Genomic DNA, 15,895 nt, shown 5'->3' with positions numbered 1-15,895 from the left:
AAACATCCGACCTGCGTTCAGAACTGAAGTGAAACGTGTTCAAAAACCAAGATTATGGGCTCAAAACTATTAAAACTCACTTAAAATTGTTCCTGCTGCTTAAAGCTTTACTTAACGAGGCGTCAGAGTAAGTGTTAAACTGGAGAGTTTCAGATGTTCGCAGTGCTGCCTTCTCCCCACCTGTTGCTGCACACTGTTGGTCAGCTGGCTTTTTTTTTAAAAGCAGCTGCTGTTTTTTCCCTCTTGTTTACATAAAAGGGTAAATTCAGCTGTTTGGAAATACTTCCAGAAGTGGAAACCACCAGGCCGTCATGGAGCAGCAAAACTAAATACAAATATTGTGTACGTTTACTTGAAAGCTACAATTAAATTTACCAGGTGTTGCTGTTATTTTTGCACTGAAATAAAAATACATATTTGTGAGTACTATTACTATTAAGAGTGTAATAATCATCGTATGTTATTTTGTGAATAGAAATAATTTCTGCTGCTCTGTTTTTGGTTAAAGTATTGAAACAGTTTTGAATATTGTCACAATATTTAGGATATAGTTTAGTGAAGTCGATCATACTGTACCATGTCTAAACCAGTAAATGTAAAGATGTGAAGACAGACTAAACGCTCCACCAGGAGCAGTCAGAGAACAGTCACAGTATGTAAGGAAAAACTGTTTTTAATTGCTCCTCTGGTCCTCCTGAAACTTAAAACAAACTCTTCTTTCAAATCTGGTGCCACACGTTGACAAGAGTAAACAAAACAAAGGCTTATGATGTTTGTTTGTTTTTCTGTGCAGTTTTTAAGAAACAACAAAGTGAAGGAGTCAGGATGCTGCAGCAGCCAGCGCTACATCCTGAAGACCTTAGAGACGGGCTTTCTGTTTCGGACACAACCCTCCGTCAAGAAGTAAAGACGCTCCCAAGGACAACGGACTGGAATCAGACGCACAGAAAGTAAAATACAGAGTTCTCTTTTCTCCTCCTCCGTCTTTTTTTTGTAAATTCTGTAAACTAGAGAGAGAACAAAAGAAGAACAGCTCGAAGAATCGAGTCCGTGTTCCTCCTCCCATCATCACTCGACACCCAAAACCCCCCATAAGAAACCTCCACCTGCCCCAACAAGAATCACTTAGGAACAGAACCAGCTCCAGCAGCTCTCAGCGGAGATTCAAGAATTAAAAAAAAATTACGAATAAGAAAAATAAAAATAATCCACCAAAGAGTTGTTTGTTTTCAACCAGCATTAAAGAAGAAAAAGGAAATCTCTCTGGAACCGTCAATGACAAAACGCCGAGGTATGTCGTTCTAAACCGAATCCTCTTCATCGCTTCCATCCGCCGCATGCAGTCAGTTTCCGGTTCGCTCCGACGCCGTCTACAAGCCCCTCCCCCACGGGGCGTGGCTCGACGTTTCAGGGAGGGGGACAGGTGGGGGAGAGGGGTGTAGAGAGAACTGGCTGCGTCTCTGCACAGGACGAGGACTATTCCAGTCCATACTGCTCCTCCAGTCTTTTGCTTGTATTTCTGTCTTTTTGTGTCTCAGTCAGATATCCAGGGCTCTGCAGCGCCCCCTATGATTGTAAATTCAGGGTGAACTTCCACTGTTGGCTAAGGTTTGGCCCACAGACCTCCACGGTTAGCCCACCCATCCTGGCGCTGCGGCTGTCCAGGCAGAGGTTGCTGCCCACGTGACGAAGCTTCGAGTTGGACTCGATCTGCTCCCATTTCTGTGAAAATAAAAAATTAAGAAAACATTACAGACAGACGCCAACTACAGCTGAACATTTACTTACACTGAGATAAAAGACTCAACATATTTACTCACTGTCAGACATTCAAGATTACCTGTTTCGTGAACAAAACATATTCATTACATTTTTTTTTTTTTTAGCTCAAAATCATTCTTCAGTAACCAGATTTCCACCTGGTCAGTACTTTGAGCTCCTTTCAGAATGAGATATTTAAGGGCCTCTACCACTTTAAATCCAAATAATCTGCTGTTGGCCACGCCCCCCAACTCAACGTTTACACTCGCACATGAAAATGGCTGCAAACAGATCCCTAACTATACATCTTTAAAAAGCAGACGTGGAGCTTCCTGCACAACCAACAAAAATGCAGCAAATGATTTCTGGATGGATAGCAGACAACAAAACTTGTCTTGTCAGTAGCCATTGTGCAGAGCACACAGAGGAAAAACCAGCTGAAAAAACGTGATTGGGTTGCTAGGTGACGGGATGGGCTCAGCTGGAGTTGCTAGGTAACGGAGCAGTGCCCGTCAAATATGACTTAACAATCGTGAAGTTTTTGAGACAGCTCATTGTTCAGACACCAAAAAACATGAACTTATTGCCAAAAAACATCTGGGTGTTTAATCACTTGGGCTGTTTTCTTTGAAGCAGTTGAGACCCAGATAGGCGTATAAAAACATCCATCCATTATAGGGGAATTACGCCAAATACTAAGGAAATGTAGGTGAACCTCTAATTTGATGAAAGTGGTCAAACAAGTCCTTTCTTTGTTCTGCCATTTATTAAACAGAAGTAATTTTAGGATCCTGACTGACTTAAAACTGGAAACGTTTTGTCTGATGTAATGTCAAAGAGTGAGAAATAAAAGCTTATTTGTTTTTTCATGCAGTGTGTGTTTCATCAGTACCTGTCTGCTGTCGTTCTCTCGACATCCTTGTAGTTTGATTAGGGAGCCGGCGGTCCGGTCCACCACCGTCAGACACAGGTCCATGTGTTTCACCGACTTGTCTTTGGTTAGGGCCCATTCCTAAAAATATATATATATATGTATAAGATTAGTGGTTTGAGTTGAGGACAATCACAACGGAAGGGATTTAATTTAAATCTAAACCTCAGTTTATCTCAGTGAAATATTCTATGAGGCCGATATCAAAATCCAATAACCGATATTTATCAATATTACATATATTTCACCACCATTTCAACACCTTTGGAAAAAATCCAGTTTCAGATATTGAACCAATACTGATAAGAAAAACATGACTACAATCGTCCGATACCGATGCTGGTGGCGATATATCGTGCATCTGTAGACCAAACATCTTTACAAACAGAATAAGCTCCATAGAACAGACTCAGGAGTCAATAGTCTGTTTAGTTCAACATCAGGAAAACTCCCTAAAAAGACACAACCCACATATAGGGCATCATCACAAAGATATCTTATCCTCAATTAGTTTTTAATTAATTTAATGTGTTCAGATTGATGAAAACGGAATCACCCAATAGGGATGAAAACATATTGTTACATTACTACTACAAGCTTTTTATTTTTATTTTAAATGATAGACTAACAAAGTTGTACAATTTTTAAAAATACTTTCTGGCTGAATATGCACATTTTTTGTACAAAAGCATTATAAATTCAAAATAAAGAGATTTTCTTAGGAGATTTTCTTTACTTGGCACATTTTTTGAGATGTCTACATGTTATCGTTTTCAATCACCAGTTTTACTAAAGGAATCCAACCACATTCCTTCACTTCATGTCCTCCCAGGGTTTCTGTGTGTCTTGTTGCTGGATCTCTACCTGATTCCCTCCGGCGTTGTGGCACTCGTAGACGCCCACCACTCCGTCTGCAAAATGCCCCAGGGTGTCCAGGCAGTTTCCTCCCTGCTGCAGCGCTCCGAAGGCGATGTCCTGATGATCTGGAACCCTGAAAACACCAGAACCAGATGACTGACTCCTCCTGCTCTGACGTGGTGTTCATTGTTTACGTGATTTAATCATTTCGTTGTGCGTCTCCGTTGGGGTCAAATGTCATTCTTACGTTTTAAACGTTTCTAAAGAACTTTGTGTTACACTTGACTAATGGGAATTCATAAGAATTTATTGATCCTGATTTCATTATCAATCTTACTTATTGATTCTGTTAACGTGAGATGGAGATTATTCATGCTGCATGGCGATAACATTAATAAAATAATGACCAGTTTAACGTTACCTGGGACACGCATAAGGGGAGATGTCGCGCTCAAAGCTCCGCCCTCGGTCGCTTAGCACCACTATTGCTAAGCAACGTATTAACACTTTACATTCGTACAAATCGTTTGCATGCTGTGTGGCTAATTGTTTGAGGACGTTTCATTCTTTTATTGCGATTAAAGTTCTGAACATACTGCAACTGGCCCTCATATCGCCTTTTTTTTCACGCTACGGGAACAAATCTACTTATCGGTTCCTGATAAGTAGATTCGTTAAGACGTTTGCTTAACAATTTTCAGTAGTGCAATTACTTGGACTACTTAGCGTATTTGCGTGATAACATATTGTACACGTTCCGTAGGATTCCCATCCCTACACTTTACTAAAAGTATTCTATAAATACATTGATTGATTGATTGATTGATTGATTGATTGAACCCTTACCTCAGTTCGGGGTAGACGTTCTCCAGGTACCATTTGAAAGGCTTACAGCCTAACCTCTTCTTCATCTCCAAGCGACTCTGGATACTGAGACACACAGACATCGCATGCAATCAGACGATGGTAACTTGCGGTCTTCAGTGTGTTTCTGGGGTTTGGTTTGATCACAGTAATAGTCGGTGAGGACAGGAAGTGGAGGCGCGTCTGATCGGCTGCATTAGGGGAAAATAACCGCTTAACATCACTGATACGCCAGCCGAGTTCCCACAAGTCCAAATAACCATTTCCATGCTGTTAGTGTTAGATGGACAAAGACGAGAGAGATGTGTCAAACCTCTTTCAAATTTCATCAACCTTAAGAGTACGGGTGTCCAAAGTGCGGTTCGGGGGCCATTTCCGGCCTCTGGAGTGATTGTGTGCGGCCCATGACTCCAAGAAAATAAAAAGTCCTCTTGTGGGACTTTGATGCACTCAGATCTGATCATAATGTATTTATTAGACTTAGCCTTAGACTTTTCAATGAAGGTGACCTAAATCTTGATTTTATTGCTAAAAAATGAACAGAAAATGTTTTATAACAATTGGCAAAGTGGACACCTTTCTTTTATGAGGCAAACCTGTAAAATCCTTTCAACATTTTGGATCTACAATAATTAACACGTCCAATTTAAAAATTTACTGTTTTACTCATTTAATTAAAGTATTGCAACATGGTTTTTTGACAAAAAGTTTGAACATCCAAGGATTAGAGGATAAATGATTTATCAAGTTTTATAAAACTAATGGATGAAAATCTCTTATTTTGGATGAAACTGAAAACATTCATCTTTTGTTTCTTAGGCTTCAAAGCAATGAAACCCATAAAAGCTTTACAACCAGGAAAAAACAAACTAATTCTTTTTCATATTTATGGAACAGTTACAAACATTTAAATTTATTTAGTTAATTAAAATAACTAAATAAATAAACCTGTCTGTGCCAATAAGAGTCATCTTACTGTGGAAATTCCTTGCTATGAAAACACATAAAAGGTCTGATAAAAGTATCTCCCTGCATACAAATATTGGTCATTTCAAACAATTTTGGCCGAAGGCAGAAAGGCCCAGAATGAGGAGCCAAGCGAGCCACCTGTGGCTCTGGACCCTTGGGTTGTAGACCCCCTGCGCCGGGACAGAAGCAGACCAGACCGTCAGCAGGCTGCGTCTTGAATCCTCCTGCAGGTTTTGATGCATTTTTAATGATGATCGGATTAGTAACCCAGACAGTTCTGCCTCTTTATGAGCAACAAAACACTTTTTTTTTTAACTTTCCACCAGATTAGAAGTTTTTCTCCCATTTCTTTTATTTACTTTGGTATTTATTATCATTAGTTTGGATCACTTTCCTGCTTAAAGACCCAATAATTACAAAATAACAGTTTACTGGTACACACCCAGCAGCCTTTTATTTACAATCTCCTGCTATTTTAAGGAGTTCATGCTGCATCCAGGGGCCTTTGGAAAAATGACCCACAGCATCACACCTCTGTTACCCGTTGTTGGGAAATCTCATTCCAAGCTTTGTTTACCTTTTTCCAGACGTTTTAAACAACTGGAAAAAGACGTTAAAAAGGAGCTTTTTTCCTGCTGTCTTTTAATGGCTAACAAAGATCAGCACATCTCTCGTTTGCTTAAGTTGCGGATCTTAACAAGGTTCGTTCCTGCTCAACAAATGTTAAATGTTGGATTTCATATTTTTCAGTGTCAGATTATGCTGCCATTATAAAATAAATTCATTTTAAAGTTTTCCAAATGTGTCTCCCAACAGAAATTGAATGTGTAGGAGTTGAAATACTTGTTAGAAAAAGTTATTTTCCATTTACTTGTTCCTAGTGTTGTGGACTGATGTGATCTAGGAACCTCGTCTACTGAGTTTATTTAGAATCTGACTGGACTCACTTCCCGTAGGGAACGTTTCTCGCCGAGGGAACAGCAGCGTAGTAGAAGTTCTTATACTCGTCCATCCACACCTCTGCTGCTCGTCTTGTGTTCCTGAGGAAAAACGGCACAGCTCAACCATTTCAACTGAAATTAAAGAAATTAAACAGTTAAAAACAGAGAAACGTGAAAATGGCGACAAACAATTATACAACGTTACATCTTTAAAAAGCAGAAGTGGAGCCTCCTGCACAACCAACAAGAAAACAGCAACTGGTTTCTGGATGGTAAGTCGACAACAAAACTCTTCTCTCTTCCAGCAGCCATTGTACAGCACATGCAGCGCTAAAACCAGCTGACCAAATGTGTTGGAGCTCAGATTGGGTTGCTAGGTGACAGGCTGGGCTTGGCTGGGGTTGCTAGGTAAAGGGGGTACCTGCTCATTTGCGACATTACATTCCAGACGTTTTTGAAACGGCTCATTTTTTAGACACCAAAAAAAGTCTGGGTGAGTTTTTTAAGCACTTGGGCTGTTTTTAGAAGCATTTGAAGACCAAATGAAAATATATAAATGTGAAAAATGTGAATTTTACATAATAGGTTCCCTTTAAGACTATTCTACCCGCTGTGGAAAATCATTTTGTTGTTTTTAATGTACCTCTGGATATTTCTAAACACAGGTATCTGGATTCAGCTAGCTGATTACAAAAATTATCTATTCCAAGGTCCAAGAGTGCAGGTGGTTTCAGTCTGCAGTCAAGACGTTTTCTTAGAAACGCCCATCTGGAGGCCAGCAGATAATGTTCCTCTGAACTTTATTTAGGTACTTTTCTTCACAGTCAGAGTGAGCTGGCCAGGCCTCAAAAAGCCCATTGTTGCTTGGCTGTGCTGGAAATGCTGCTCCCTCAGGGACAATTACGAAGTCACCCAGGCTCACAAAACAATGTCTGTCCTGAAGCTCCCAGGGACACTGTCTGGGACTATTTAAAGGGCGAGACGGGGAACCGCAGCCACCTACATGCAGATGGCACTGCTTTTCGCTGCACTGCTGCTCTCCGTTTGGACTCAAACACTTCAGCTGAGGCGAAACGGGGAGTGAAACTGACAGGCGATGCTTAAACTCTGCTGCTGAAGCTCATTCATATCTGCAGAGTTCATTTTCATCCTGCTCAAGAACCATCCAGAACCACTCTTATCCATCGCATCACGAGTAGCCAACTGCTGTGTGTTGTCTGACATTTTAAAACTTGCTAAGTCTCACAGATTTTAACTTTTTCTCCCCGCATTCATTACTGCACCTCCCCTCAGTTAAACACAGACGTATAAAGTGTCTACAGAAATGTCAAACTCTTGGCTGGAAGCTGATATAAATCATTTGAGAATTTAAGTTTATGCCCAAGGGCAGGACAGACGTCAGTAACCAAGAATCATCATCAAAAAGACATTGTAGGGAGCTCTGGTACTGACAAAAAAAAGGATTTATTTTGGTGGTTTTAAACCAAATGTTCTAAATTTGTTGTAATTTTTCTTTTTCAAATATTACAGTTGAGTTGGAGTCAAAAATAAATTAATTATTGTTTTGTTCCAACTGGATAATTAAAAAAACACGAGGACATTTAAGAAAAAATAAAAAACAAGCAATTTTAGACGTGTAAAATTAGTTTTAAAGCTTAGACACAATAAATCTCCAGTTGAGGAGATGCGTCAAGCCGCCCAAAAGCAAAACTCAGAGCTCTGTGAATTTACTTTAGTTTAGCTGAGCTACATATATTTTTACACAGCTAATATCCACAGATGGATCTTTGGTTTCCAAAAGTTTGTAGCCTTATTTATGATATTTATAAAAGGCTTATATAGTGTATAATGCAAAAAGAAAATTCTTGCGAGAGACAAAAAGAAATGATTTTATGTTTTATCCTCTTTTTCTCTGAAACTGTAGCAGCTGCTATGATACTGAGACTTCTAATTTATTTTATAACTGAGATTATTGAAATAGAGTTTGTAGCTGCTGAGAAAAACAAACTGAGATTCGGATGCGTTATTTTAAACCCCTGGTTCAGAAGACGGTGGAGTTTATCAGCTGCATTCTGTGCTTCCTCTTTCTCCTCTTTGAAGATTCTTCACTCGTTTCAAACTAAGATAGTAAAGATAATGATGATCTTTACTATCATAGTAATGATAGTAAAAATCCAAAACATTCAGGTAAAGACAAGAGGGAGTCGCAGTAATGTCAACAATTTGTTATATTTGCTAGTTGATGCCTTTAATCATGACCATGATGCTTAATCTCAAGTGAAAAGAATTCAACATTTAATTTTAGTTCATTTAATCACAGAGGGGAAAAAAAATCTCTCATGAGACGATTGTAAAGAAAAGTAAGACCCTGAAATGACTGTGGAAAAAGAAAAGAGTTCATGATGCAAATGGACTCTAACGCTCCAACTAACGATTACTTTAATAATCATTTATTCTGATGATTAATTGGATCAATTAATCTGGATCTGATGCAGATCCAGAATTGGCACATTCTGCTAATTGGCACTAAGCAGAATTGGCACATTCTGCTTAGTTGAGACCCCCCACAAGAAATGTTTATTTTCTTTTTAAATGAGAAAATAAACATTTTATTGCCTGAAATGCAATAGCAGAGTGAATTAGAACCACTTGAGGAGTTTTGGTTAATATATATTTACAGACAAAGGATTTTTTTTATCTTAGATGCAAAATATATCACATATATTTTGTACAATTTTAGCTTAATTGCTGCTCTGAATATGTTGGGGGTTTTTTCAGTTAATGGGCTTTTTGAGTTTGTATACTTCAGTTAACGATTAATCGATTCCTAAATTAGTTGATTTATTTTTCCAATAACCGTTTCATCCCTAATTCAACTATGTTCTCAGAGCTTCTGAAAGTGAAACAGATCAGTTTATTCTAATCTCACCAAAGCACAGTGGTCCAGTTAAAGTCCCAGTAGCGTTTTGAAAACTCTCCACGTTTGTGATGCTTAAGCAGAAAAAGCTTTTCTCTGGCATCGCAAACTAACAACCAGCTGGCAGATATGTAGCGTCTAATGGTTACTAATACAATAAGAACGATAATAAAAACCTCGGGAATCATAAGAAAAAGTTGAATCATTTTTAGCCTTATTTGAGATATTTTAAAGTTTGGGTTGCAAATTGGTGGGGTTCTTCATTAATTTATTTATTTTATGTTTTCTGAGAAAAGCCAAGATATATATAAAAAAAAAAAACTTCTGCACCAACTCATTTGCACGTTCACACACTGAGTGAGCTGAGAAAAGACTGTGGTTGTTGTGTGATCTGCATAAAACCCTTTAATAGGTGGACCGGAGTAGTTTGGAAACGGTTCGTCTGTGGACATTTGTTACTGCTGATTGCAGCCAAGAACTCGGTGTGACGTCACCAAAGGACGCTAAACGTTGAGTGTGTGAAAAATAGAAATGTGTGTTTCTATTTTTTGGTGCATTACCTCGCAAACACAGTCCCGCTGCCTCCAGGAAAGGTGTAGGGGTGCTGCTTCCTGAAGACGTGGCCAACCCGGCTGCAGGGGATGATCTCCAGGCTGCCACCACACTGCCACACGCGAAACGAGATCTCTAAAAAAAACCCAAAAAAAAACACACAAACGGCCATCACAGTCTGCTATTATTAACGGAGCCGCCAAGGGAACATGGAGGATTGTCTTTATTTTGCGTTACCTCGCAATAATTTACTGGTCAGTTCATGCGGCATAATTGAAAACTGAAAGTCTTTCTCCTATAGTAAGGTTTTTGAAAGGTTTTTCCATGTATATTTTTGTCTCGTTTGTGAGAAATCTGAAGTTTTATATCTCCTCATTTAGGGTAGAAATGCATTACAAACCTATGTGCAAAATACAAAAGCAAAACAGGTCAAACATGGACTTTTCATTCCTTCTAAGATACAAACAGAAACTTTCTGCAAGAAAGAAAAAATACATCCAAACTATTTGGAATATTTCTGAGTTATTTTCACAAGGTCATCTGACAGTTTTGATGGTCTTTTTTGTGTTGTTAGTCTGAATTGTTATTAAAGAGCCGTTTTCATGTGCAGCTCCATCTCAACCTTACACAAACAGACAAGCAAAAAGTGAATAAATCGATTTTCGATCAGCTTTTTGCAGCAAAGAGTTAAGATTTAAAAAAAAAATTTTATTGAGGCTTTTTGAATGTGTGACATTTATGACTGCATACAAAATAGACCAGGGTGTATTGGCTAATTTATTGAGAGGCAACACAAAAGAAAACTGTTTCCCCACTTCCCTGGAGGGGCTCAGTAATTCATAAAAAAAGGTTTGTGAAAAGAACAACTAATTTAGTCTCCTGCACCTTCTAAATGTTTGAAATGTGTTTATAATTTGCAGTTAGCTTTGTGACATCCTCTGGGTTTGAATGAGTCTGGACTGTCAATCCAGCTCTGAATCTCTGCCTGCACCTCCCAGGGAGCACCGCGAATCGCTCCGTCAGCTCATCCCGCTTCCCAACTGAATCCAAAACAAAGGCAACAGGGAGACAAAGCTGCAATTATATCACTCCACAGTTTGCAAATGATCTCCACTGTGTAGACCAGTTATTTTCACCCAGTGTTTCAGTTGTGTTATTATCTGAGCACCACTGTCATTTCTAAACTGAGAATATAATCACTGAATGGCTTTCTGCTCATACTGCTTTTGGCATGGAAATGCAGACAATTTCCTGACGCGGCATGAAGCAGGAGCAGAGAGCTTCATCAGTAAACATCGCATAGGGGAGTGGGAGTTTAATGAGTGGGAAGTAATCAGTGGGAGCCAAACAAAAAGAACAGATTACAGCAGGGCGGCAGATTATGAAATGAACTTCTACTGAACATAATATATAGCTCCCCCCTTGGGGTTAATGAAGCATTCTTGCATTAATTTACGGTGCACTATAGAGAGCAGCTAAAATGAACTGAAATTAATCAAAATACACGAAACTGACATCAGACTAGGGAAAATATACCTTGCTTATTGGCATCATGTCTTTTTCCATCATTGTACAAATTTTCTCCACTTTTCTGTTATATTATCCTGGTCTTCGTATTTTCTGACAAAGTTGACGCCGCTCCGCCATGCAGCTCGTCTGAATTATCAATATTAACGTCAAACTTTAAGAGTTTGTCAAGCGTTTATATTTCAAACCAGAACCCTGTCATGATCCTCGTCTTATCCTGAAACACAGGCCCGGAAAAATATTTCTTTTCTTTCCACTGCAGCTAAACAATGACAGGGAATCTGTCAGGGTGGGCCTGACAGATTGGTGGGCCGTTTCTCTCTCCCCGTCCGCCATCTTGATTCCTGTGTCAACGGCTCCGCTTAAGGATGACGAGCGTCGCCCTCTGCTGGAAGGAGGCCAAACTACAACACTAAAAGATTGACTAATAGGACATTATTAGTTAATCGATTGGAACTCATTTTAATCTAATAAATTATTAATCGATAATTAATCACACCCTTCGCTTATATAATTGGATCTATATTAATAGTTGTATATTTGCACAAAATGTGTTTCTATAATGCATTTGTCTGTCACACCTGACTGTTCCTGTGTTCCCTCATGTCTATTGGTTTGGTCCTCCAGCTCCACCTCATTTTCTTCTTCTTTTCTCCAGGGTTCTCAATGACCATTATAAATACTAAGTTATTAATTTCCTGATGGTGCTAAACGCTTGGTTTTCTTATGATCACAATGTGCAATGCATGCTAACACTTATTTTGTATAGAAAGGGATGGACATGCTATGTGCTAATGCTAACATGTCATGGTTGAATAAACTGCAATCGCCTCTGAATCCAGACACAGAAGTCCACCGGCCACACTTATCTAAGGCAACTGTGTAAGAAATCAGATTAAATGTTGTTTTCCTTCTGGATTTAATTTCAAGTGAGGTCATTTGATGTTTTTCTGACCCATAGTGGGGGAGTTGACCCTACTTCTGGGAACTCACCCAGATTTTCGCCTCCCCAGACATCCATCATCATGTCGTACTTTCCTAGTCGCTCAAAATACTCCTTATCCATGACGAACAGACCGCCAGCAATCATCGGCGTCCTACAGGTGCGGTGAACAGAGAGGTCAGGGTTTCACAACAAACACTTGGGTGAAAAACGGAGCCATTTTGTTTCAGGATGTGAGCGTAACTCACTTGATGGGGGCGATGGGGTTGCCTTGTCTGGCTCGTCTCTGCTCCAGAGTCATATAGTCCCATTTAAACACCAAATTCCAGTCAAAGCCTACCAACAGAACCAGAAACAAGTCGACAGTCATCATCAGTCACTTAATAAGTTGCAACACAAGTCACAGTGAGAGACGTGAAAAGTGAAATGACCTCCTTTCAGATCGGCCGAGGCTCCCACATACTGAAAGTTGTCCATGTTGATGACGTCGATGATTGGAGAAACTACCCTCGTCTTATCCTGAAACACAGGCCCGGAAAAATATTTCTTTTCTTTCCACTGCAGCTAAACAATGACAGGGAATCTGGTGCATCAGTAAATATTTATCAGAAATCAAAGGACCTCATGATGAAGAAAGTTCAAGTAAATATTTCCACTCAAAATATTGTTTTGAGTTTACTTTCTTTTTGAGTTTCAGAGCTGGAAAGCTGTGCGGCTTCGTTATTCCCAGCAGAGTTTCAGTGCAGTGAGGCTCAGCTGGTTAAAAACGGATTCAGACAAAACACTGAACACAGAAACAAACCTCCAGGTTGTAAACGAGATCCTTTATTTTACGAGGAATGCCGTTTCTACCCTCTTTTATTATTTATTAAACCAAATAACCGAACAATAAAAAAGTTTTAGAAAACTGCAAACAAAAAACGCACCACATTGAGCAGTAAAAGTTAATTTCTTTTGGTTTTTTAGAGACTGAACAACTTTTTTAATTTAATCAGTTTAGTTAGCAGTTTGTTGAAGACAATTAACGCCTGTATTTGTTTGAAAGCCTGTTTATTTAATTAACTGTGTCTCTCTTTCACTTTTACCTGTTAGGGAACAGAGATAAGTTTGTTTTAGCTGTCTTGATTCATTTTAAGTTATTTTTAAATATTTAATTTTACTTTAATTATTTGTGATTTATTCTAAGTAAATTTTAATCCTAAAGGATAAACAACTTTTGATTCTTCTAACTGGACAGGTCGAGTGTGATTCGTTAATAAACATTAAAAAAGTTAAAGCAACCTAATATTACCGTATAGTCTATGAGGAAGAACGTTTTTAAAACCATTTATGAAAGTTTATTTTTATGTTACCTGACATTTCTTTGCATTTGATGGTGTTAAAGTCTTCACATTTGTTTCAGAGGAATAGTTTATGAATGTAAAATAAGTTTTATTTTTGAATAGTGAATGAAACATTTCTGTACTTTTCTGCTAAAGAGACCGTGATCTTTATTTATAGGGAAAACGGAACATAAACATTGTAATCATTTGGCTGTAAAAGCTTTTTTTTAATAAAACAAAGAAAACAAAACAGGACCTCTTCATTTTTTTCCTACATGAAACTACTTCAAAATCCATCCATAAACACATTTCACACATCGATAACAGTCTGACGTATACGCGCTCTGTTGATGGAAAGAAATTGATTGAAAACAAAACATAAACCTTCATTGGTTATTATGAACCGAAAACAAAACTGTGCTGCGTTCACATATAAATAAATGTCATTTCAACCTGTGCTCAGCAGAGAAACTGGATCACACAAACCCTCAGCTGTCAAGCGGCTCTGGATGGGATGAGATTAGTATTTAGAGATCGTGACATTTTAGTCCTGCTTTTCTATGAGGCTGTCGGAATCACAGCGTCCTGTAATTTTAGTTCACAACTGATTTGCAAATATTGTAAGAAATAGGCCTGCACAGTATGAGGAAAGATTTGAAAAATTATGTTAAATATTGGGTGTGATTAGCTGGTAGTCCAGTAGACTGGGTTTGATTGGGGATCAGAGTTGCAACATTTGTTATATTTTCAGATGAAGCCGTTTGCTTTCACACTGAACTGTGTCAAACAATTCAAACCATTTGAAAAACCTGTTCCCCTCCTCGCCTGTGGTTGCAGCGTAACCCAGTATTTAAAACACAAGCAAGAATAAATATTGATTTAATATCTTATTCTACAACGACATTAAAAAGTATAGATAAAAAGATTACAAGTATTATTCTACAATAAGATTTAAAAAGTACCGTATTTTCTGCACTATAAGGCGCACCTAAAAACCTTCAATTTCCTCAAAAGCCGACAGTGCGCCTTATAATCCAGGGCGCCTTATATATGGACCAATATTGAGCCACAACAGGTCTAGCAACTACGGTAAGCAGCCGCCGACTTCATTTTGCCCATAGAAGAAGCAGTGCGCGGTGCATGCTGGGATAGTTGTCAGAACGCTGGTTTGTTAATAAAGTTTGACTGACCTATCTACCTACCGACCGTCTAGAATCAGTTTGTCTGCAGGTCATTTAGCACCACGTTCTCCACAAACATGCTGTGCGCGTACGGAGAAGTGTGACCATTGTCCGTCCGGCCACGCCCCGGCCCACTCGCGGAAGGCTCTCCTCGCCGACCAGAGTCGGACTGTTTTGTTGACATTCCCTTTAGTGCAGCTCCATCTAGTGGATGCATAACGCAACTCCTGTCTCTACTGTAGCGTCTATTCTATGCGCCTTATAATCCGGTGCGCCTTATAGTTCAGAAAATACGGTAATAAAATTAAAAATAAGCTCATAAATATATGTAAAAAGTGCTAGAAATCTTTATAAAACCAAACAGGACTGGTGTGAATGCACCAGGAATCTACTGGAATCTACTGCAGTGAGACACCAACCAACAGGCCGACTATCATTTTAGCATGCAGAACGTGCATCATGGCTTAGCTAACAATTATGGCATGCCTATTAAAATATTAATATTAATCACACTGATACTGATATACTGTGCAGCACTAATGTAAGGTATTAACACTCATGTAAGAGCTCAAAGACAAACAGAACGATTAGAGGATAAAAGAGAAAGAGGCTAGAAGCAATAACACAACATTGAGTGTGTGTAACTCCAGCAGCACACATTGGAGATAAAAATAATACAAATGATCTAAAGACGGTTTGAACTCACTATTATACAATATAATTTATCACCTTAGTCAATAATATGTTGTGATAATATTTTACATTTTACAGCAGGGAAAACTAAAATATAACAAGATTTTAAGTTTTGAAATGTCTGTCTTACACACCTGACTGGTTTAAGAAAGGTACAAAAAAACTCTAAATAATGTTCTTGATACATTTTTTGCTATTTAGCAAAAATAATAAATCATTTAAAACAAAAAAAAAATTTGATCTGATTTAACTTCACACAGTGTGAAAAATGTGCCAGTGTTTTTCTTTATTATCCTTAGATACCTGGTAAATAACAGTTTCTAAACTTAAGCTTTCAATCAAATATTAGATTGCACTTTATTTCAAAGCTGTACAGTTTGAATATCAAGAACTTTCAAGGACTTGATACAGAAATCAAGAACTTTCCAAACCTTAA

At 38.5% G+C, this 15,895-nt stretch overlaps 1 protein-coding gene across 1 annotated transcript in view; it reads right to left on the bottom strand.

The window, feature by feature from the left end:
- Positions 1–657: 657 nt before the first annotated feature.
- The window catches only part of galnt2 (UDP-N-acetyl-alpha-D-galactosamine:polypeptide N-acetylgalactosaminyltransferase 2), a 66,571-nt gene continuing 51,333 nt past the window's right edge, over positions 658–15,895 (bottom strand). Inside the window, exons 8-16 of the mRNA XM_008405798.3 lie at positions 12,695–12,782; positions 12,512–12,599; positions 12,314–12,417; positions 9,802–9,928; positions 6,331–6,423; positions 4,397–4,480; positions 3,557–3,683; positions 2,654–2,773; positions 658–1,722 (exon numbers count right to left, since the gene is read on the bottom strand). Coding sequence (XP_008404020.1) covers positions 1,567–1,722; positions 2,654–2,773; positions 3,557–3,683; positions 4,397–4,480; positions 6,331–6,423; positions 9,802–9,928; positions 12,314–12,417; positions 12,512–12,599; positions 12,695–12,782 — 987 coding nt within the window. The 3' untranslated portion in view covers positions 658–1,566. The remainder of the gene's footprint in view (positions 1,723–2,653; positions 2,774–3,556; positions 3,684–4,396; positions 4,481–6,330; positions 6,424–9,801; positions 9,929–12,313; positions 12,418–12,511; positions 12,600–12,694; positions 12,783–15,895) is intronic.

This window comes from Poecilia reticulata, chromosome 3 (genome assembly GCF_904066995.2).
Source record: "Poecilia reticulata chromosome 3, P_reticulata-male-v2, whole genome shotgun sequence".
Taxonomy (NCBI): domain Eukaryota; kingdom Metazoa; phylum Chordata; class Actinopteri; order Cyprinodontiformes; family Poeciliidae; genus Poecilia; species Poecilia reticulata.
Note: the sequence above shows the minus strand (reverse complement) of the source record. Positions and strands in the feature narration are given on the sequence as shown.